Below are 25,598 nucleotides of genomic sequence, written 5' to 3' on the forward strand. Positions count from 1 at the left end.
TAATATCTGTACTTGTTGATGTTTGTGTATTTTGCTTATTTTATAGAGAGACTAAAGAGAGAATAATCTGTTCAACACATTTGAAATACAATTCACTCTCACACACATCAGTGATTTCGAATCTTGCAACTTTTTATTGTACAGTCTCAGAAGTAACAAGGATATGTCACTAACAGATAAAAAACTGAAGGAACACTTGCAACAAAATGACAAACAATTAAGACAAAAACAACAATACACCTGAAATCATTTGGCTTCAATATTTAGTTTGTTTGGCAGTCAGGGAATGCAATACAAACACATTTTAAAATGAAGGGAACAAGTTCACTTTGCTTTGTAACGCAATCTCCAGAGATATTCAGCTTTTGAACTGTTTGCCTTAACTGGAATATAATAAATGATACATTTCATAATTGTATGATGCTTTTAAGTATTATAAACCATAGAAATATCAATGCGTGAAAAATGTCACACTTGCATGAGAACACCTCAATACTTTTTAGGCTTTTGACAAATTTAGTCAAGTTACAATTTTTAGTGTAACTCAAGAGGTTATATCTCACATTGTCATTAAACATTTGTACAGTATATGACTAATAAATGAATAATGGTCCCTTTAGTAACATTTTTGCTGTTTAAAAGAAATGAAAGGAACAGAGAATAACACCACATTTCTTTAGTAAGCAGAGTCCCTCACAAGGTAAGCTTTTAGGATGCAAAGCAGCTCATGAGCCAAATATATTGTATTTTCCTGTTATTTACTACTTACTGATTTATTTGGCTGATATTTTTGTCCACCCATTTATACAACCCTTTTAAATAATTTATCTATAACTGTAAACAACTACATCATTAAAAAAAGGTAAAAAGTGCCTTAAATGCAAGGACCCCAGTTTTTTTAATATCAACATTTTCAAACATTTAATTTCAAGATGACATATTTCTCACTTTCCCAATAAAGATTATGATTAGGAAAACAGAATAAAAATAGAAGCAAACATTTTAAGACAACTTGGAAAACAGGAGAAGGGCTTCAAAATCCACAACTACATTAAGGATGGTTTGGAAGAGACGGGAGATGCGATTGTAGTTTTAATTAAAAAAAAAAAACATTTTGTAAAGGGAGAAAAAGAAAACCTAAAGCAAAATAATTGATTGCAGGTCATCAAGTATCACACATATAGAGGCATATCATATACTGTAGGAATATGTCCCCAGTGACAGTGTAAATACAGAAATAAATGTTAAATAAATTCACAAAAGTTTGAATCTGCACAACTTTGCCTTCTCGCATATTAAGATGAACCAAAAAAAAATTAGAAAAAAGTTAAACTTGGAAAAAAGTTTTAAAATTTGTGCCATATTTTATGAAAGAGAAACAACACAGTACTCTGTTGTGTAGAATGTTAAGATTTGGGTTTATTATTATGAGTTGAGACAAATAGATCTTTATAAATTTTGTAAGAACTTCTAGTATCTTCATTAAATCATGCGTTAGTATATGTTTTAATAAACCACAGCCCAGGAGGTTTATAAAATGTCACCAAATCCCAAAATAGAATTGCTTTGTTGTAATTCTGCAGCTTATATTTTATTTTTTATAATATGGGACTATTACTAATGTTGCTTAAATGTCATGGTCTGTGTTTGTCTTGTAACCACTCTCTGGTTCTTGTTTCTAGCATGAAGTGACCATGGGGACCATCTCTGAGATGAGTTCAGTATCATGAAAAATCTCTCCCTATGCTCCAGCCCAACACTCCTTATTTTTCAGAAGTATTTTCATTTTCTTGTTCACAAAAGAATATTTACAAACGCTCATGTTGTCTGGTCATTGCAAAAAAGACTAAAACACATTTTCACTGATACTGTAGCTTGACTTGTGAGGAAGGGGGACCAACTCCTACATATGAGCCCAAGGTCAGGTATGACAAGTCTTTTTCAATGTATTAAGTATAAAGTAATTATTAATCTACACAAAGGATGTTCTAAAACACTGTGAACTTTCAGATGTACAGTACATTATGAGATCAGCAATACTGTTTTTCTCCAACGTTGTCGTAAATACAAAAATAAAAAACATAGTCCAGTAGTTCTCGATTTACACAGCAGATACACTCCTTAAAGATGCAGAGCAACTCATAAATGTGCAAATTAAAACAGATTTTCATGTAACAGTGTGTGTAAAGCAGAAAGATGCGTTCTGGGTTCAGTCTTAACCAGATGGCTGATCTCGCAAAAAAAATAAATTGCTCATCTTTATTCATGTAAGGTGTTTATACAGTATAGTTGTACCAAAACTCATTCTAAACTAAATGTTTGTTAGTGTTTAATATATTTCCAGTACTTTGTGAAGGGAAGACTGTTGGTAATGGTGTGTGGACAGTGTGGAAATGTATGACTCATGAACTGCACTGTTATTCTTACTCTCAGTGAACATTTTAAATACAATTTATTACAAAACCTGTAAACTAGCATTTCAAATAATTTTTCCTTATTCAGGTTTTTTTTGTCAACTGTTTTTAATAGTTTTATTTATTTAGCTGAGGTTGTGGATTTGGAATTTTAATGACTAACAATATTTCTTTTCATTTAAAACAATTATCTGTATTGAGATATCCTTTTCAAAATATTTTTCACAGTGTCTTGATCATTCTGTCAACTTGCCTGTTGCTTGCCGAGCCAAAGCACCTCAAAATGAGAAAGAATTTGTCCTAAATTAAGTAGCATATATTCCTCAGGTGTGTTAAAAAGAAAACATGCAAATTAAGAGTATGTAAATTGAGAACTACCTGAATACCTCAAAAAGAAGTATAGAATATCACTTCAACTAACACATTGCATTTTAGTTTTATCATACAGAAATAGCCTAAGAAGGATCGCCCATAGTCTGCCAGTGGCTGACTGGGTAGTAACTGACTGTGCACTGTGTGTTACAGACAGCTACAAGCATAGGTTTAAAGAAGAATATGCATCTACTAGTTTGTGGATAGTTTCAGTCTGTTTTTGTCAGAGAATCTGAGTGAGGGAGTTGGTTTAAAAAGACCCAGGGTTTGTCTCAGGACACACCCCACACACACACACCGATTTAATGGTTATATCGACTTATATTCAGCCATGTCAAGTGTATCAGCTACAGGATACAACCTAAGAGGGATTTGTACAACGACAGTTATCTGTGGAGAGGACGGAATTATTCAAGATAGTAATAATGATTATAAGAATACAGAATTACATTTAAATAGTGCTTTTCATCCCAAAGGGTTCCTAAGAGGTTTACTCCTGTTCACATTATCCATGAAAAGAGGTAGAATCTATCTCAGCCTTTCATCTCACCAGAAAAGCACCCTTTTGTGTTTGTGTGTGTGCTATTCTTTGGTTGACAATTGTAACCTTGCACACACCGCAGTAACCTCACTTTCTAGAAGTCTCAATACGGATTCCAGACAGGGCAGAAATTCTGCAGACCAGGACTGATGACGTGCGTAATGTGTAAATGTACCCCTTGTACAAAATGTGACACAGTACAACCGACAGTTCAGCACTCAATATGCTTGTGTGGTGTATGGACCCAGATTCTTTCCAAACGTTGGTATCTATAGCAATTCTTTATTCTTGAGGTTTTCCAAAAGGTTTAAGGAAACAAAGGTACACTGGCAAAAGAAAATAAAAAGCAAAAAAGAACAGAAGCAATTTGATCCCAGACTGAAAGCTTTAAAGGTCCCTGATCTTCCTACCCCACTAACATTATAAAGACAGCAGCAATGTACAGGAAAGTTCAGATACACACACACCCTTTCCCTTCGTTAGACAGAATGAGCCTGTTATCCTCACAAATGTATAAGGGAGAACTGCCCACGGAAACTGCAGAACCCGAGCTGCACCAGAGCCATCAGGAGTTACCCCACTGGGCTCCTTTATACCCCCATCAAAAGGCATTTATAGGCTGTCAGTCACCTTTATGCCAGAGCAGCCAACGGCCAACACTGGCACTGAATTACAATACAACACTCTACAGTAGGTACAATTTGTGAAGGGTAGTTGTGGGTAGAAGTGAAGTGGTATTCAGAGTCTTGCACAAAGGTTTAAATGTCAGTGTCTGCTTTTGGTGGTATTTATCATATCAAAGCCTTCTCACAGATGCACAGAACACCTTGCACAAAATTTAAGCGAAAGTTTTTTTTTGTAATAAGATATACTATACCCCATGATGAATTTCTGGACTGGTTGTATAGCATTTATGTCAAAGCAGCTCATATTATATCCACGAATTATCCAGAATAAATTTATTTCTGTAATAAATTTAACCCCATCTCCTTGTTTTAAATGGGAGACAGAATGTATCACACAGTTGGGAAAAACCACAGGAGCAGAATTTACATTCAAACCAATGAGCAAAGGGAAAAACTGAGATTGAAACAAGAACGGAACTAAATTTTGAACCTCTATTTTTTTCCTCCATTTTGGAGGAAAACATTCTGACAATGTTAATTTAAGCTGTACGATGGGGAATATTTTAATATTGCAGCTAACACAGCAGGAATAAACAGGGACATTTTTAGGAAAAAAAACTGGATTAGAAAAATCTAAAACAAAACAATGTTAGTGGCCAGTCAACATCCCAGCAACTCATCATCCAAGAATCATATGAAAAAATGGACCTTCCCTGAAATCCTGCTGTAATTGGAATGTTTGGTAAAGGTGTTTATCATCAGTTCAAACCCTTGTAAAATATATAGCAGATACAGAAAATAAATCATGGTTGCACTCCAGTAACATATATGAAGAATATTTGTTAAATTGGTTTTTCCTAGAGGCCAAGCAAGTGTTTAAAGAATTGTACTAAACTAATGTCTTTCAGTTTGAGGCAGATCACTGCACTGGACAAGATTTGAAGATTGAAGCAGGACACGGTTTTAACGCCGCAAGATGTAACTCTTCTAAGATACAAAGAAGCTGTTTTCTGTAACTGGGATTGGGAACTTTGACATTTTTACACAAGAACAGCCAGAAGACAAGAGGGCACATGTCTGGAATCCACATACTGTGATATGTCCAAGACTGGAATATACTGTAAGCAAAGTCAATGGCACCAGCCTGTTCTTGCACATGGAGGGCAGCCAGGCCTGTCACCCATGGAGTTGCAATCTTGTTAAATCTGAGAGCGCCCTTCATTGGTCTGTGTCCAACGCAAAGTTGGTTTCCACTGCAGGATTGCTCATTTTCACTCCATCTCCTCGGGGAAATAGGTTTGGCATCTTTGAGTTACTTAGCTTTCAAGCTGATGAAATACATGCAGTGGCACTACAGAGAACGTATACAAAAGTGCCAAGCAGTTCTAAATGGGGAACTTCAGTAAAACAGATGAGCACAGGAAATAATGCATCTTATCATTGCGTTACTGTTAGTCTGGGCTGCTGTGTGGAGGAGACATGATCAGTAAACTTCCAACAGAATGTAGGTCCACTTGCTGGCAAGGCAGAACTGCAGAATTGTCATTTTAGAAACTTACATGAAATCAAGAACAGAGATAGCCATGGAAATAACAAATAAGTCTGCAGCTCTGCAAATTGTATTTCTTCCAAGCAGCAGCACTTTAAAGAGTATTAATAGGGCACTGTGTTCTTTCTTAATGGAACTCTTACTAAAGAGAGTTTTCTGTTAAGGTATTTGAGGCCCTCTAGGCAAGAACACATTAACCTATTTTAATACACCGCATGCTAAATGACATTATTACAGACTGTCTAGCTACCCTCAGATTTCCACTTACAAAATGCAACTCTTTGAGCTACATTATTTTCTATCAGTGAAAGAACTTTTGTGTTACAGGTAATATCAGCTACAATTCAGGGGGTTTGGATGGTATACAAGGTTTTCAGAGACGTGCTTATTTAGGTGAACTGATTTCATGACTCACATTAAAGGTCTTGTAAAAACTCAGGGCAACCATGGGCATAATATTTTGGGGTAACTGCCTCTACCTCATTCGGTCTATGGTGTTTTATTCCAACAACAGAAAAGCACATTGAGTGTGTTTAGCCAAATTCAGCTGGACAGCAAGCCAAAACTGTGAACCCTTTCACTTATATTCTAAAAGATAACAGACAACAAAAAAATAAAAAAGTATAGATAAAAAACCCACAGCTACATTCACCTAATTAGTCCATCACAATTAAGGAAAGCGTTAAATATTGCCATGGCAATTTAGTGTTGGACACTGACACACTGATCTTTGTCATTATAGTTTCATCCCTTATTTAAAAAAAATAGATTTATTTTTAAAAAAATTCAGAAGAATGCCACCTGCAGCACCAAACCTGTTGGGTTTAGGCAGAGACTGTGGTCCTGGATAGCTGTGTTAAGGCACTTGAATGGCAGTGTCCTTTCTCTCAAAAAGCCTTCAGCGATGTCGAGGTCACGACGGAGTCCTTCACCTGGGCCAGCGGTTCAACAAGCTGGTTCCTAAAGACTTCGGGTTCCTGTTATACAGGCTGCAGCTTAGTTAATTTCATTGCCTGCAAATGTGAAAACAAAAAGCACAAAAAACTGAGGAGTAGTGTTTTTAATTCAGCCCATCAGCATTCCCTTTCTGATGTGTTTTTTTTTTGGACAGGAATGTAAAATGTTCCTGCAGTACATGTGGACACAAAAACAACTTTTCATTGGAAAGGTTCTGCTTTACTGTACAGTGTTTACATTGTTACTGTCATTAGCAAATGAATAAACATTAGGTACTGTACCATTCTGTACTATATGTGCTTAAAACACAAGCTTTATAATAAAATAAGTTGAAATTTAATAAAAAAGTAAATTCCTTATTCCAGAATACAAGAAAAGAGGAATCTCAGCAATGTTTTATGAGAGCCCAGCTTGCAAGAGTGAAAATCTGCCTTTTTCACAGATTTCACAGGTAGGAATTACATCTGAATTAAACAAAAACTCTTATAGGGCTTGTTCATAGCGAGGGATTACTGTATTTTATTACCAAAAAGCACTTCGCTCTATTATTTTGATGCTAAAGCATCCTGCCTACTCGATATTCTGGAAAATACTGTTGGTTACTGTGATGATACCATGGCTGTGCCTGCATTAGCGGAGACATTTACCACGTTGATCTCCTCGAGGCTGAGAGGCAGTTCATAGGAAAATGTTTCGCACCAATCCAATATTCACTGAGATGACAAGGCTATCATGAAGCACGAAAGGAAAAATGAAAAAGCACAGTAATGCAAAATGATGACCCGTTTACCTGCTGTTACTGTCACACCACTCATATAGAACATCAGAGAAGTGAACAGGAAAAGACAGCACAACCCCAAAAATGGCCAGGCTGATTCCCACAGGCTGCTTGATTCTATATCCTTATGCATGAAGTCAATTCAGATACTCGCAGGTCTGTTTGTGAAGAAGCTCCTGGTTTTTACAGTCTTAAATTCTGAAAGTCCATTAGTGTTCTGGATACCTTTACTGTATGATTTAAAAAAAAAAACATAAGTTAGTCTTACCTTCTGTCTGGTGACCATCCACGACTTTATGCTATGGACTAACACACTACCCAGGAGGATTTGTGTGGGGTGGTAGATCAGGAGTGGGATGGAGATCAAAGATAGGTGCTCATGGCCTGCAAACACGATCTTCATCATTGGAATCCCTAAAGACACAAGGAGGAGATACAGTCTACAAAATGTATAAGTTACCTTTTATTGACCTTGAAGCTCTATACCAATTACAGTTATCAGTTTGTTACAGTTATCAGAATGGACCATGAGATGTCTTTGTACAGAATAAGTGCACAAGTCACCTATAAAAATACAGTCTGTTGAAGGCTGAACTGCATGATCAATATAAATCCGTAAAGGCACACAGAATTTATTTCCCAGAGCATAAGTAGTGGGAATCCCAAAATGCAAACACAAGTCAAATGAATCTAAGTCTACTTACCATTACTGTACCTATGAGAAGTTGATGTGGATTATGGGTAATATGCAAATTAAATTGCTATCGCTGATGTTAAAAAAGAGTAGTGCTTTAATAGACTTTTACTTTAGCTTCTTGTATTTTTAATCAAGGTAAGCAACCACAGAGCACTGTTTCTCGTTCTGCTTGGGTTATAATGAGAAACCCTTCATTGACTTGGGCGTCAATGAAAGCAAAACTGTCACCAAGTATTAAAGGAAATTTGAATGTTATACTGCTATGGCCCTCACACCGTTAGGAGCAGAACTGTCTACAGAGGGATTATTCTGCCTCATTTATTATATTTAGCTTTAGATAGCCAGACACATAAATGAATAACAAGGGTTTCTAAGGTATAGTTATCTCACTTCTGGCTTTTTAAAACGCAGGTTGTTACAATAGTTTTAGTATAAATAGCTAGTATAAAAAGCCTTACATTCTATAAAACAATGTATACTGAGCATGAAAAGAAACTGACTACTGAGTACATGTAATAATGACGGATGTCGGTACAAAAGCACAGATGTGCAAAACAATGTGCTATTTGATGTGTACACAGACCTGACAAAAGTCGCCGCTTAAATGTCAATGCAACTGCTCCAAATTAATTTAGTCTTTTTCCTGGTAACTTTGTGGATTTGGTGTACAGGTAGCTGTAAGCGATAACATTCTTTTGACGCTCAGTGAACTATGACAGACACAGAGAGTTCTGAATCAGCGCCCACTTTGTGAAATAGGTAAGAACAAGCAACCTGTCTGAGTGGTTTTCTAGATACAAAATGTTGTTTTGGAAAAATGTTCATTTCATTGAAAAGTTAGGCAAAGTCTTCTAAAGTCTCACCTCTAACTATTTTTGAAAACAATCTTTAAGTAATACAATTAAATCTAACATGAGTTACTGTATTTTAAAATATAGAGAACAATGCAAGAGACTGGAGTAAAATGGTGAATTCATTTATATGCATTCTGTATTTTCAAACCTCTATAACCTGCCTTGCAATTAAGCACAATTAAGCACAGCTGAAGTGTAATATTAACATATCACTTCTACTCCCATTTTTCATTCTTTTCAATACATTGTGTAGTTAACTCCAAAGACTTTTCCTGCCTCCTTCAGTAGTTTCTTAGCTTAGCTTTTAAGTTTGCATTGAAATGAAGACATATACTGTACAGTATCTCAGCACGAATAAATTCCAGGTTTCGGGAGCAGAGCTAGCCAAATCAATCTTTCATCCCCCTTCTCGGGATAGCTTGTCCTTCTGTCTCCTGCAGAGTGAAGTCTGCTGAATGACAAGCCAGTTGCTGCCAGCCGAGGAGAGGATTCTGTGTTTGAAGTCTGGACTCCTGCCCTCTGAGCCATGAGGCCTAATGCCGCTGTGAAGCCTCCTACGAAGCTTTTAAGCAGCAGTGACCTTTCACCGGCTCTGGGTCACACATACTGTAGGTCATCAGTTGGTGCCATCCTGTTAAAGCCAGGATTAACTTCGTTGTCTAGAGTCTAAAGAGCTGACAGCGACATATATATATATATTAATATTTTTTCTTGAAGTGAATTTTAAAATATGTGAATTATTTAGTAACAGGAATTATTTATCTAATATTTATTCATTATTTATATTTATACAAGGAGGGTTCCATGGAGACCAGGTCTCATTTGCAGTCACAAATTTTGTAAACAGACAGCCACAAAACAGACAGTTCTTATTATTTAAAGAGACATCGATGTTTATCCTACGTGAAACACACCTTGAATTTTAATAAGATATAATCAATTTTTAGAGTTTTTGACTCATTTATCTTTTAATTCATACTCTTTTTTCATTCCAAAGGACAATCGTATATCTGAACTGTTTGTTCCCAACATATTACCAGTACACTGGTTGGTAAGAGTGCTTGATGAGGGTTGGAGCGCCCAGAAGCCTATCAAAAAATCATGGGGTTGCAAGGTGGGAAGACATCTGTCTGGAGACAGCCATAAACCCAGCCAGGATATCTTTGGGAAAAAAGAGCACCTTCTGAAAGCCCATAAGTACATGCAAACTCCACACAGACAGGGCCTCTATGTGCAATGAAATCCAGGACCACAACGTGAATGTGTTTATCTACGAGAAATTAATAGTAGCACATTTTATATTTTATATTTATCTTATATCAGAGAAATCATTTGCAGCACACCATGACAATCATGAAACATTTCAGAAATTTGCATGAAAGGACAGTTGTCAAAAAGTTTGCTATCCCACTCTTTGAAACTCCTCTTTGAGTCCATGAAACCACTTTCTTAATAGAGGATCAAGTTATGAAAATACAGATTTTTTAAGGTCTTAAAGTATTCCTATTTAAGTGTGCTTTTTTATATGCTAAGACCTCCCAGCATGTTACCATTGTAACAGTACTGTACAATTCTTCCAAAAAAGCTTCACACTGGCTTGGGATGTTTTAAAATGTTTAGATCATAGAACAGCTTTTCAATGGTAAGCTATATTAACACTCTACACAACAGCATTATTTTGTCCTGGGCTGCAAGTCTGTGAACCCAAGTGTGCGATCATACCATCATGACAATACTTTTCTGTACATCCCTGAAGGATGAACAAAACCGGTTTTCAAAGAGAATAATGTAGAACAACATCATGCCAACTTTTTGATATATATAAATTTTTTTCCTTTGCATTAAAATTAAATAGCATATTAAAAAGAACATATAAAAGAGAAACTATAGTCGAAGATTCAGAAAAAAAGGCAATGCAAATGGACTAAATAGACATCATATTGCTGTGCAGTATTGATGAGGACAGAAAAGATTTTTTTTTTATTTGAAAGAAAAATAGTCGAGGCCAAGTGATGCAAATTTCAAAGGAAAGTTTCACAGAGCTATCATGGTAGCATTATGACTCACAGATACATTTTAATGCGCCACTCTATGATTCCGTGTCACTTCCTTTGCAAAGACCCAGTACAAGTCTTTTTGATGACATCTGACTTTATGGAACAGGCACTGTGCATGCATTTGGTAGGACTTAGAGCCGTTGCACTGAAAAATGTTTATGAAAGATTAATCAAAAATGTCTCTAATCTGCAATGCATTGTCTGAAAGATGTTATAAAGCACATATTGTAAATGGATTCTTCTTCTGACTAAAGTAATTTCCTGCAAGAGCCTTTCTCCACCAGTAGACAAGTACATAGTGTGAGTAGATGAAGAGCACTTTCTCAGCACATTACTACCTGTTCTGAACACTGGGGAAATCTCTAATGTACAGCAAGGCACATTTCCATGTCAAGCATGACACATTTGTCAAAAATTACCCAACAGAATTTGACATTGCTGCACACTCCATAAGGAGAGCTTTCAAGCGACATCTGCCAACAATGTTTAAGCACCAAGTTTCTTTTATCCTATACTCCAGGCGGAAGAGGTAAAACAATAAGGACTTCAGTTCTTCATAATATTAGATTTCTAAGCTCAGCTGCAGTTTTGCACTGTTATAAAGAAATAATAGTGTTCCAGGGATTGGGTTTAAATGTCAGGTTTGGAAAAAAAAAACTTTCTGTAGGGGGCTAGAGAACCTGACTGCTCTGTCTGCTTTTCATCTCGAGCTACAAGCTCGACAGAGATAAACATTACCAGTCTCTTGTGCTTTTAGGAGATGGCTTTGAAAATATACCTCCTACTGAAGCAAAATAATCGCAATTTTCAAAAGCTTGACTTCTGAAATCTGTATTTTAACCATTTAAGACAACATTTGATTTATTTATTCGCAACTGCCCCAGGGATAAAAGTACACTATATGACAAGGAAGTGAAATGGACCCATTTGACTGTCTGAAATCACATCTAGACATTTTGTGTTCTTTTGATCTCAGGTCTGTTTGTCTTTCACTCATAAGCATTTGTAATTTTATTTTATCACAGGAACTTTAACAGTATGGGAGCAAAGAAGTAAACAAGTCATTTGCACTTCAATGAATGTTACACTTTGTTTTTTTCTTAACTTATGAAAAAAACTCACTTCCGAGATTACAACAAACCCCATTTTAAGATCCCCCCCCCCCCCCCCCCAACCCAAATTATTCACTGCTGTGGTGGCTTTAAATTAATTAATTAAAAGTGGATCTACAGTAAACTGACACAACTGAGACTTGCAGAGACATCTACAATCCCTGCTTACGTTTTTATTAGACAAATATACAATGCTTTGTTCGATGCCTGTTCTGCAAATAAGTTGTTGAAACAGGATTTAGTTAGTCATTCTGTGTCTAACCTGGCAATCAGACTCTACAATTCAAGCACTCTAAATTAGCAGCAGGGTACCACTGAAGACGACTCAAGCCCTCACATATCTGTACACAAAATAGCCCAAATGGTTGACTGATACCTTAACTCATCAGCAGCCCAAGAAACTGTTGTGGCTGCACCACTAGTACCACATAATATTCATCTATAAGCCAAAACGTAAGATCCATTTGCAGTATTCATCTTATTATTATTGAATTGATTTTAGTTTTGCTTGCCCGTGAAAGTCATGAGAAGTACCACTACATTTTTCAATGTACATTTAAGCACTAATGCAAAATTCAAAACTTTCAAAATACCATGAACGATTAGGAGTACTCAGGAGAGTGTGACAAGAAAGAGATTTATTCTGCCTGCAATGTTTTGCTCCTTATTTTCACATTTCTGGCTGGAGACTTTGAATTCATATGCCGCATGTAAAGAAAACCCAGCTAACCCTAAACTAATAAAAACAACTTCTTCCAGTCATTTCAACATTACGACCACAGAAATCACAACAGCAACAGCAGGTGAGGGCTTTTCAGTTTGTGACCTCTTGGTTCAGAGCAGCAGGTTGCCAAGAAGTTAAAATATGCTGCAGAAAAAGAAAAACATCAAGGTTCGATCAAGACAAACCTAAAAAACTCCTTAAGGGCTCTCAATCAACATGTTGTACAGAATACAAATACTAGTATACTGAAAAACTTGTTTTTCTTATATACTGCATCTGTTTATGATGTGATGCTGTGATTTAAAAGCAAAGTTTCATGAAGTTATTGAAATGTATACCAGAGTTATGAAATAATACAATAATACAGTAGGCCCACTGTAATTGTTCTGATAAGATGAAAAGAAATACAATCTACTAAGAGGGAATTTAAATTAAAACTATGCCCAGAGAACATGAACCATATGTAAATCAAAATGCAATTTCTATGAACATATCTCTTTGTTTACTGTAGCACAGCCAGTTTTCTCACATTATTTCTGACTACATTCCTTCTGAGAAAAGGATGTGGTCAATCAAAGCAAGGAGAGGAGCTGTGATGTCAATCAAAAGCAACAAACTTCAAAAACCTTCCTGACCTGGCCCTTTATTTGTGACAAAGATGCAAAATATGGAAAAAGGTGATGAAGATGAGGATGAGAAGGCAAGTGGCAGCTCTAACTGAAAACATCCACAGATCTTTGAAATTATGCTAAATTCTGTTAAGGTACAAAATGCTGGTACAAACTTCCTCTGGAGATATTGCTCAGGCTGTATCATCATGGAATCTGTATCAAGTTGATGGACATACAGTATGTGATTAGGCCTGACATGATGTCCATATACACATACTATACAATGCCTCAGGGCACTGTGTGACCTGCGGCAAAGCTGGGGGTCTCTCAAGCTCAAAAAGTCACAGACAGATAGGAATACCCTGAAGGTTTTTATGGCACTAATAATCTAGCTCTAGGTTGAAGAGCTGATTTGAAAAACAGAAAGTGGTCTTGTTGGAGTTAAATATCCTCACACTAATAAAGGGAAGAGAGCAAAAGAAAACTGGTATTATTTTGTACTTCCAGCTCTAACTGACTACAGTAAATTCTCAGGATGCTTTATATTCCCCACAGATATTTTTTACATGCTAAAATCCCCTTAATCCATATACCTGTACATCCAATATGTGTATGGCTGGACCCTGGAACAACCAATCATATTAAATCAAAAATAATTTAAAACATTTTTTAAATATGTATTAATCCTAATAAAGTTATACAGTATATTTCTTAATACCAGGTTTATCATACTCCACTTGCTAAGAGATGTATTCTAAGACCTTGTTCATATTTGGTGACACTGTATTAAACCTTGTTTCATGGTGCATGGTAGATTTTGACTATACAGATGTCCTTATCCACTTCTAGAAACACGTAACTTGTTAATATTTTACTGATTTTCTATCTTGACCTTAACACGGAATGGTATTAAAATAATACTGTAACTCTGAGATGGTCATAAGGTAATTCAGACGACAAGTTATTTCTGAAAGAAATAAAAATAGTTTACAACCAAATTAGAAAAAGTTTAAGAAAATGCATTTTAGTTTTCTTCTATAAACTAGAAAAAAGTAAATTATTAGCCAGTTATTGAAACATAATGAGGGTGACAAATCTGCACTTAAAATGCCACAAAAACCAACGAGACAAAGGGAAAAGGGAAAATTAAAGGACAGAGCTGGTAACAAAAGTTTAACTAAAAAGAACAAACTTTTTACTCATGTTTCCACACTTTCATGTTAGTTTTGATACACTCAAGTTCGTGTTCCAACCACAGCTTATTTACTGTACAACCTCCGACCTTCAGTGATTAAAGAGAGATGAGCTAGCTGTCGATAAAAAACACGATGTACTTTGTGTGTCGCATTCAATTTACTGCAAGCTGAAAATTTAACAGACCAAATAAATAATTTGAGAGGTGAAACAAGAAAATGACATTGTTATTCATCCGTCTCTTTGTCGCGAGATGAGAACGAAAGATGCAAAACTTCAAGTAAACCATCTCCCTGTGGTGAGATTCTGCAGTTCAAACAAAGTAAACAACTGTTTTTCTCTGATGCACACTTTAGTATTGCTGGAGGCAAAGCTTCCTTCCTTCTGCAGCTGGTGCCATGTCACAATGAGAGTTGGCTGAATAGCGTCTGACTACACCCACCTCTCCTCCAGATGTGTAATAGATGGTATGTGGGAAAACGCATTTAGAGAGATGAACTACAGTAAATGTCAGTATAGCCTGGTTCACATTACAGTTACAGTAGGACTTACAGTACAGCCTTTAACACCCACGCTGGACATGCACATACAGTAGATGCAGGTGCAGGGTCCTTTTAGAAGGGCCCATGCCTCAGTTAGACAGAAAATCCATTTCATTAGCAGAAAAAATGTTTAGTGCTTGGCAGTGTGGCAGCAAGTGTTTAAAATGTTGAGTTTTGTGGATTTTCACTTTGTTTCTCCTTGCAATGGTATATACAGACTTCATTTACACACCTGTCACACTGGAAGGAGAGGACTTACTAGGACCTTACCTCTGTCCCTCACAGGCAGTTAGAAAAATCCTTGACATTTGACCCTTGGCTCTGTAATTATGGGACCCGTCTCCCCAAATCAACAAAAGTATTCAAAACAATCTTTGGTAAACTTTATACCCTCACACATATGAAAGTCAATGCCATACAGAACTGTGGAACTTTGCAGAGCGGAATCACCCTTCCTACTGATAAACACTGCCACCGCTTTATCCAGACTAACTTTACCTCAATAGATGAAGAGACAGGCCAGTCGTTCTTTCCATACACTCTATGCAGTATACTGCATGCTGCAAACCACATAAGAATGCTCTTATTCTACCATTCTACCAGCATGAGAAATTAAATATGAAAAGATTGAGTTTTGAGGATGTACAGTACGTGAACGTGTTTTTGCTACAATTACCTGTTTGAAATGAACCTTTCTGCTACTGAGGAAAAGGTTTTCAATCAGCCAGCTAGCAATGTAGCACTTGGGTCCTTCAATAACATAAAGTGACCTCATTTAGGAAACGCATAGTAAGAAGCAAAATTGTTGAAACAATAAACAGTCAAGAATGTGTGAATTTTCTGTTTCAAACAACAAGTTTATTTTTTACCCAGTCCAGGAGGGAATCCCCATGCAATTCTCTCCTGAAAAGTCTTGATTAAAACAAAAAAAAACAACAACTTCTAAACACCTTTTTTGGAGTGTTCACAGCTGTTGGTCTGTTTCATAAAAAAAATAAATAAAACTTAATGCATTTGCACCCCACAGCAAAACAGAGATGCTTCTGACCAGGTTGGTAAAGCTTTTGTATTTTCTAACCTGCAACAGATATTTTCAAACTGTTTTCAAATTGATTCCAAGCTGAAATAACAAAACCTACAGGGAGTGAACTACACATTCCTGCTATGCTGAAAGATTAAAAGGCTTCACAGAGCCAGCAAAAAATGCTTAACATTTAAACAATGGTGCTGTGCTCCTTCAGGGTGTGTCTAGCTGTGAGCAGGTACCAAAGCACTCTAAAAAACGTTAACCAATGAAACTGCACTCACCCATCCCATATTACCCAGTGAGCACCTGAGGATAATATGGGATGGGTGTTCTCTAAAACACCCAGTACTGTTCTCTACAAGTGCACAAAGCAAACAGTAGATTTATCACATACAGTGCAGTATATAATTTTTTTTCAGAACTCTTTTTTTCTGTAGATGTTTAGCATGTTACCCTTCAGCCACCCTACTTCTTAATTCTTCTTTGTTCACATATTTCTGATTTATAAATTCATATAAATCTGACATTTTTTCCTATAATCACTCTACATGTTCCCTCACATGCTTTCCCAAATGAATGTTTCCTATGAATGTTTACTGGTTAACACTATCGCTTTCAGCCTTTTAAATACAGAAAACCGTCTGTCACTGTTTGTGCTGCTTTCCTTTTCTACTCCTAGAAGATCAACTACTGCACAAAGGGAAAGGCTCCCAACTGTTAGGCACAGGCACAATTAGACTCTTTTAAAAACTACTTTGGCAAGAAAGCCTATCCAGATATCAGAAATGTGGATGAAAATGATCAATTTTGAAACAATAATGAACAGTGGGAAATACACAGATAATGTGCAGGTACGCAGGAAAACAAAATATGAAGATTTGAACTGTTTAAAGAACAGAGTGAAAAACAATGCTTAATAGTTGTTATTATTATTATTAATAATATTATTATTATTATCATTATTATTATTAATAATAATAATTATAATAATAATAATAATAATAATAATAATAATAATAATAATAATAATAATAATAATAATAATGGTAATTATAACAATGACTGGAACAGAACCAGACAAAATTTGGTGTTCATTGTAGCACTGTACCACCAAAATATGGTTTACACTGTAGCACGGCCAGTTTTCACACATTATTTCTGATAACATTCCTTCAAAGAAAAGGATGTTAATTACACATTAGTTAATGTCTAATTCTATAACACTGAGATTCATGTGAGGGCTGTACTGTTGTGAGGCACCATGGAACAATCACATTACATTATCATATGTTACTTTAAAAATTGTGTTTCCATTGGCAAAACGAGCGAAACAAAAACAACAGAAAACCCAGCAAAAATAAGCATTTCCCCCTGTTCTTGTATTGCTTTTAAATGCAAATTATGGGTCTTTTAAAAAATGTTTTTATTGAAAATGCCAGCCTATAGTAATTCATTTGATACCCCTTTTGGCAAAAAAGTACAGAAGTGTATCTAAATGCTCATTTAGAGAGCAGAGCTTAAGGCACCAAAAATGTAGAAATGTAACACTTGCACACAGCAAAATCTTATTTGTTTAGAGGGAATTTTTAATGGAAAGGCTACAAGACTGCATCTTTCAATGTGATTTACAGAAGCCATTGCACATCTGATTTCAAAGGTTGGAGGCATCTAGTGGCAATATGTACTGTAGACCATACTATACAGATGACAATTGTGAAGGAACAAACCATACCTTTCCCTTCTTACTGTTTTCTGTTTTAGGACACTATAGGCCACCTTCAGGATACTAGTTTCTATTATGATGTCAATTATCCTGCCCACCAGGCATCAAAAGAGCTTTTTGTGAAATTATTATACTTCTCCATCTAGTCACTTAGGGCAAAAAGAAGCCTGTATACGTATAGCAACGTTAGTCTTTAAATGTAACAAGTCGTCAACTTCACATTTGTGCTAAGTACCAAAGACAGCATTTCATGTGCTGCTCGGCTGTGAGTAAAGTACAAGCGCTAAAAATCTGTGAAAAACAAACATGCTGTTTTCAAATAGCTGCAGTCCGCTTGGGGGTAGACCTGCTGTTGAAACAGCCCACGCCCCTCTCGGATCCCTGAAATGCCAGTGTGGCAGGGGCAGGTGTGAAGGGCCTCCTCGGGGTTACTGTTTGGAAATGAAAGCTTGTTACACACATGGCCACAGAACCAGCTCACTACATATATAAAAAAACGTTTTTCAGTCTCTGTTGACAGCACCTGAGAGTGACATTTTGCTAAACATTTGCCTAACATAATATATGCATTCGAGACCACGTCTGAGGCCTAGTCACTTCGATCATTTGAGTTAGCCTAACCTTTTGATCTCTCGAAAGGAAGCCAAGCACAGCACAGTCGCTTCACAAGCACTGAGGACAAAGGCCAGCGCTACAATTGCAGGGGATTAGATTTAATCCTTTTCTATTTGGCAAACCAAGGTTTCCTTGGATGAAACCCAGAACGAATGCACCAGAGCAGCTCTCTAGACGAGAAAACATCTGCCGTTTATCACGGAGGCTTGTACAACCAGAGGAGAAGACAAGAGAGTAACTGGTGTATTTGCCACTGCATTTTTAAACAGGACATGAGAATCATTTTACATCATCACGTTATTGGTGAATTATTCAAATTATCCCAGGAATCACGCTTAAGACAGAAATAATACCTTGCTCTACCTGCAGTCTGCACTGAAAACAAAAGTAATTCCCCTTTTCTTCCTACATGAGGAAGCAGTAATTTATTTATTGTTGACTGTTCTACAAACATGAACCTATTACTCAGATGAGCTGATTTCAAAGGTGGGAGCCTGCGACCTCCACCCTAACCAGCTGCTTCTCTTGAACTAATATTGTTCTGAAGAATAGATATTTATGAGGGTGGAAGCAAACAAAGACAAGAGGGGCTCTATTAAATTATCCACGACGGAGGCGCCGCATTCCCCGGGGGCTGACCCTCTTGCTTAACAAACTCCTGGGAGTTGGATTATGAAGAGTTACCAGCTGGGCTGTGTCCTTCCATAGCTCAACTTCAACATCAATGCCCAACCTCATGATTAAGGGTCAACTGTGCCACCTCATCTCCAGGCAATCATTAAATAAAAAGAGGGGAGAAAAGAAAAGACATCCTGGCACACGTACTAATGAAAGCCATGAATCACATTTTGCTTAAGAACATATTAGCACCACCATTAACTCTATAAAGGCCAGACCGTAATGGAAATGAGAGATCTTTTGCCCTTATGTGTTTAAGATTATAAACTACTCCTCGGAGGCTCCTCTGCTTGTCTGCGGAGTTCCCAGAGAAACTGCAGAAAAACAATATTTATCCTGTAAAGCTCATTTAGTTTTTGATTTTCACTCTGGCATTGTTTGAAAAAACTTTGTTATATTTAAAAATATTTTTTTCCACACTGATTTTTAGTAACATGTCTGTGCTAACAGAATGTCTTTACAAATTTATGCTACTAGATAAAATGAGATAAAAGGAGGAGAGAAGTAGCCTTAAAAAGCATTTTAAATATTCTGTTACTGCTGTCAGAGAGCAGCAGCTGCTCATAAAGACGTTCAATATGGTCAATATAAATTTGTAAAATAATACTTATATAACAGTTACAACATGACTTTCAAAGCCTTGAAGCTTTGTGAATAAAAGTAATGTTCTTTGTTTTTGCATGAAAAAGAAAACTACAGATAGTGCACTCTACTTTTCACTGGGAGTTGGGAGTGGGATACATTGTAAAAGGAAGTGCAGTGTTCTGCAAATAATAAATAAAAACACTTCTCATGTTGTATAAAATACTGTTTTCAAAGATTGGTCATTAAGTATCAATTTTTTCAGAAAAGGATGACAAGAGTCTTTCTGTTTCTAAAAGGAGTAGCATTCTCAAAGAAAAACAACATTATTGTTAAACAAATCAACCATCAGTTTCCCTTAAGTAGCTCAGTCTAATACTGCATATTCTGCCTCTTTCATACAGTATATCACCCTGTTGCTTGTACGAGATAAACAGCGAAAATTCCTAATATGAAAAATAAACTTGATTATTGTATTGTGATGATACAAAGCATACAAAGCATACAAACCCAAGAATGAAAACAAAATCTGGTATCTAGTAGTTGATGAAAGGTCCTGAAAGGCAAAGTTTTTTAGGTATTCCAAAGTTTTTTATAATTGACTGCTTTACATCAAGGGTGACTACTCATTACGTGCCACCCTGCTGTACTATTGTGTACCAGCTCTGGTGACAGTTTGGATGAACACCATTGGCTGTATACCAGAATATTCACACAGTACAACATTAACACGTCCAATTTCACCTGTAAACACTACACATGATGGGGCTTAATGGTTCATGAGGATGAAATACTGTACTACCTTCTTGCATTGATTTTAAAAATAACTCCTTTCTGTTCTCAGGTAAAAACACCAGGCGATATTTAACCCTTTGTATCTCAGAACAAAAAAAAACAGAAACATATTTGGGAATTTCTAAGTTTGAAAGAAAGGATAAAAGGTAATGGTGATTTTCTTCACTAAGCTAGCTTTCATTAAACATTTTTCCTCTGGCACTTATTATTCTGGAAGTCAAATACCCAATCTCTAAATTGGACCCAACAATATAGTTTTAAAATACATATGAAAAAATCTGCTTTAGAAAATGGCTATTATAAGAAGTTGGCTTTAAAGCCTGTTATTAGTATTAACAATAATGTAAAATATGTAAAATGGGACAGCCTAGTGCTGAATATGGAACTTAAGTCATTTCATTCCTTTATCAATCTCTGTGGTCCTCTCTCCACAGTTATGATCTCCACTAGCAGTCATGTTAAAAGGCATAACAATAAAAAAAAATGATCAAGACATGCATATTATGCCATCAGTCATTGTTGTATTTTCTCAGTTATAAAAAGTCATAAATATTTCCACCATTAAAGTGAAAAAAGATACAAATATCATCTAAAAATCACAAAGAAAGTATAAGGTCAAAAGTATACAGTATAAAAAGAAAGGCAAAAAAACTTTATGAATTGCTTGGCAGTCAAAAACCCCTCAATGTGCTGAAAAGGCACAATTTGCTCACAAGAAGACAATATATTACTATAGGTTAATAAAATTTAGGGTTTTTCAATTTTTAATAACTCTTAGTGCACATGTTAATATTTAATGAACTCTTTATGCCCCAGATATTTTAATAAAAAGGTTAATCAGCACAGAATGTGGAATACTGCATAATCAGTATCTATTTCACTGTGCAAAAAATAAAAGTATCAATAGCATTCAATTTAAAAGAGAATTTAAAAACGTGTCCATTTCTTTTTTGATTATTAGGCAGAAAAACAACTTTTGCTAAAAGTACTTTTTCTAGCTGTAATGTTAGCTTTTATAAAAAAACACGTCAAACCAACTCAGAAAAAAACAACACAGATGTATAATTGTATTAGCAGTAGAGATTACCTACTGTGAGTCACAACACAGGACAAGTGTTAAACTTATTTTTTTACTGTTTCTCTACCTAGTCATCAATCCACAGTCTTTCCACTAGATACTGCACACACTTTTCTAATTAACATGAGTACGGTTTATTGCAAAAGTTGATAAATATTTCAGAATACACTCAAGTAATTCACTCTTTCTGTCACTTAAATACCCTTAATATACAATGGTCCTATGAAAAATGCACAACTTATTTAAAAACAATGGGCAGTCAAGAGGAAAAAAAAATCCTCTCTGACTTCTGTCTTGAACAAAAGAAGTACGAAGTATGACGAATGAAGGTCAAAGGTTTTTTTTTCCAGAGACTACAAAACTATTTCTGTACTTCGTATTTGTATAATTATCTTATAAAAATATCTCCTTTGATTCACAATGTTAATGAGCATTCTACATAGATAAGCTAACAATCCACTGATCTCCAGTCATGACATTCAGCATCAATGCTTGGCTTATAATGGACTCCAGAGTCTTTTAAGGGGTTTTAACTTGTCAACATATTCTGCTGCCCAGAACTGAACATTCAGATCCACCTACTGTATGTTTCCTTCCTTGTAGAGGCATTAATAAAATGGGGCAAATAATTCATTGCTGGTGAATTCTCAAGGCCAAATATCCATAGCATTCCAGGTATTCACCAAATGTGTTTCAGAGCTCTTACATACTGTTAAGTTGCCAAAGAGAGCAAGATAGGATGAAAGTATTGACTGCAAAGATGAAAATCTCATGCTGCGTGATACTGTAGCTCCATCAGCCTGGGACAGAAAACAAAAAAATACTAACCTTAGATAGGAAAAGTGAGATCCACCTACCTAAAGTGAGGGATTTGTGTGTAGCACAAAACATGATCGCCACAGTGTCTGCTGGAGTGAAACCTGACTTCTTCCTGGAAGAGAAGAAGAAAAAACACCCATCGATCCAGCAAGGAAGCTGTCAATCTTGCCCTGCAAGATGCAACAAGGGGCTGTGTGGAACATGACGGCTGCTTTAAACACAGCATGGAGGAGTGCAGTGTGCTCAAAGGTAACAGCAATACTTACCCTGTAGAAAAGAGAAACGTTAAAAGCATGAAGCCTAGCTGGATGGAGAATACTGCAAAAGACAAATAAACAAAAAACATTGGCTTGTTAAGGACCACAGAGGCCGAGACTGAGAAGCTGCACGAGAATATACAACTTTTTACACAAATTTATTTCATCAATAAAATCAAACCCTCCAGGTTGGCAGGAATCAAACACTGAGACATCCAGCACAGGCAACCATTTGATCCAGCTCAGAGCACTCATCTAACTGCTTATTTGCATCACATCTGAAACAATCACATACCCAAGTGTTCAAGGGGCCAGTTACAATACTTGCACAGAGGAAATAGGGGTCTTTTCCAGATACTTTCATTCCTAAAATAAGCACACCCAAAAAGCAACCAAGAAAATGTAATGTCACACCATATTTATTCAAGAAACAAATACATTTTAGAGGTAAAATGGAGTGTGAGAGCATTTTGTGTGTACTGTATATGAGAGCAATTTGTGTGTGTATAAGAAGTGAAGTTTGAATTATGGCCTAAACGGCACCTCATACAAATACAGACAGAATTTCTGGTCATATTAAAGTCTCCTAGAGAGGTTATTTTGTTTGTCCAAACTTCTGTTGCAGACAGTGCCTTGACATTTACATTGGCATAAATGTGTTGGAAGAAGACTGGGCAGCTGTTTCTGTTTATGTTCAGCTGTTTCATGTAAGAGCAGTGAGGATTCAAGACTATTGCCCATTTTACCTTCCTTGGCCACGATTACACTGACCAGAAAGAAGCAGAAGTCAACATTATCCTTAAACTGGGTTCACAACTTCCCCTGATCTAAAGGATTGACTAATTTATTTCCAGATTTATTTCCCCATCCAATTTGAGATTTACATCTCTTTAGACTTTATCACCCTGTACCCAATCTCAAATTCTCTTGTCTTCCTTACTCATGCCTTTGCCTCATATTCCCACACACCTGAAGGAGGCTTCACAGCTGAATTGTTGTGCCTTTTCTTCTTTATTTTGTATTTTTAATACTGTCATGTCTTCCATGTTATTCCATTACAAATATATGTGTACCACTTAAGAAATGCTGACAGACAGATTTTTTCCCTTTATGTGATGTTGAGGCAGGAGTCCATGCCTTTGTTTCATCCAGTATTACAGTAACACTTTTTGTTGGGCTGGTCAAGCCATATTACAGCTAGTATAACACTGAACTGCAAGGTTATCTAAACTAGAAAAGACATCACTTGAAACACCTGTGGCAGTATTTTTATATTGACTTCCATTGAGACACAGATTTAATTTTAGTTCCTCCTGTTTTAAGCTTTTACTAAATAGAATGCCACCAGGTAAATCTAAGAAGGAAAGGAGATGCTACATTTTGTGTTTGGACTTTATAGATGTGTACATCCAGGTGGGGCTGCACATTGGTGGTGGTGGAGGGGAGTCCCCATGACCTGTAAAGCGCTTTGAGTCGAGTGTCCAGAAAAGTGCTATATAAGTGTGAGGAATTATTATTATTACTACTATTACTACTACTACTGTAATTCCCAGTTAGATCATGTCTGTGCTTCATGTTTCTAAATCTTTGCATACAATAAGACCTGTTTGTGTAATTTAGTTTTCTAATTTTATTTTCATTTGTTGCCGATTTACATATACTGTATCAACAGTTGAAAAATTATAAAATATTGTTAAGTGCATCATGTAAATTTTATTTGTGTCACCTGTTATTTCTTTTTCTTTTTAACATTTATTTTTACAAATAATTTTTATTTTTACAAAAGTAAAAGTTAAGTCATCCTTAACTTTGTATTAAGTACCTTAAACACTAATGCATGAAAGATGCAAACATATCTGCTCAGTAATGTACTGAAAAATCCTTTTATTACTTTAACCTTTACTGTAATATTTTTTTTAACTTTGCACATTCTAATACTCTTTTGTTTTTACCAGTTTGCCAATTCATTACTCTTATTTTAATGGGGAATCTTTATTAAGTGAATGTAAAATGTGCTTTTAACACAGTTTTCTTGATTTATTAATGCATTTGAAACAATGCTTTATCGTCTGTGATTTACTCACTGGGAGAGAGTGGAAAGTGCAAGTTCACCAGTCACACACTATTACTTACAAAACAGGACCATTGTACCGTATGTGATGTCTACATTTTTTTCTTTGAATACAATTCATAGTCATACTTTATTTTTTTAAAGTTTCATGTACAAGGACTGTGATAATTGTTTAATTCTAACCTATTTCTGAAATACAATTTTAATTAATCTAAAAAAACAAATGTTATGAATGTTTAGATAATCATTTTTATATTAGTGCACAAACATGGTCAGGGGAAATCTGTCCTGTGAGATGAAAGACTTAAATAAAAAAACCTACACAAATGCAGCAATGAAATAACTTAATAGCTTTTACTGTTCACTTCAGTTTTACAGTTTAATGTTCATAGTTTTGATTTAGAAATATATGGCCAAAGAAAGCCTTTACCAGTTCTCAAACAATTTAATTTTTTTCATATAAAGGCAGTCCCCTTCTTTGATTCCTCTGATGCGAACAAATTACTTTAATACAAAGAGAGATGAAAGGGGTTCTCTACTAGATCAGCTCTGACACGTAATGAATTAGGCCCCCTATAATGAGGGTCTGTGAAGCTGTCTGCTGACAGTAGCAACCAGTTCACATGCTGCTTTAACAAAACAAGGCTCTCTCTGAGGAATTCATCCAAAACTTCCACCACTCAATTAATCTTGATAGAGGAGTAATGGGGAGTATTTCAGACACGCTACATCAAGTAATCAAGCATGTGTTACCTCAAAGCAACCCACACTGTCTTAGAGGAGTTTTCTGTTGTTTTATTTGGTGATGAATCTGGCACGATAAGGTTTTTATTTTTTATCTCCTATTTTTGCATGTGTTTTCACCTGGATGTTAGGTGAAAATGTGTACAGAAGTACATGCAGTCAATAAACAGTTTTGTTCTTC

At 36.0% G+C, this 25,598-nt stretch overlaps 1 protein-coding gene across 1 annotated transcript in view; it reads right to left on the bottom strand.

Annotated features, from left to right (window-relative positions):
- Positions 1-111: 111 nt before the first annotated feature.
- slc10a7 (solute carrier family 10 member 7) overlaps positions 112-25,598 on the bottom strand; it is a 129,081-nt gene continuing 103,594 nt past the window's right edge. Inside the window, exons 9-12 of the mRNA XM_088633139.1 lie at positions 22,612-22,663; positions 22,384-22,457; positions 7,506-7,651; positions 112-6,515 (exon numbers count right to left, since the gene is read on the bottom strand). Coding sequence (XP_088489265.1) covers positions 6,483-6,515; positions 7,506-7,651; positions 22,384-22,457; positions 22,612-22,663 — 305 coding nt within the window. The 3' untranslated portion in view covers positions 112-6,482. The remainder of the gene's footprint in view (positions 6,516-7,505; positions 7,652-22,383; positions 22,458-22,611; positions 22,664-25,598) is intronic.

This window comes from Lepisosteus platostomus, chromosome 1, assembly GCF_059453375.1.
Source record: "Lepisosteus platostomus isolate fLepPlt1 chromosome 1, fLepPlt1.hap1, whole genome shotgun sequence".
Taxonomy (NCBI): domain Eukaryota; kingdom Metazoa; phylum Chordata; class Actinopteri; order Semionotiformes; family Lepisosteidae; genus Lepisosteus; species Lepisosteus platostomus.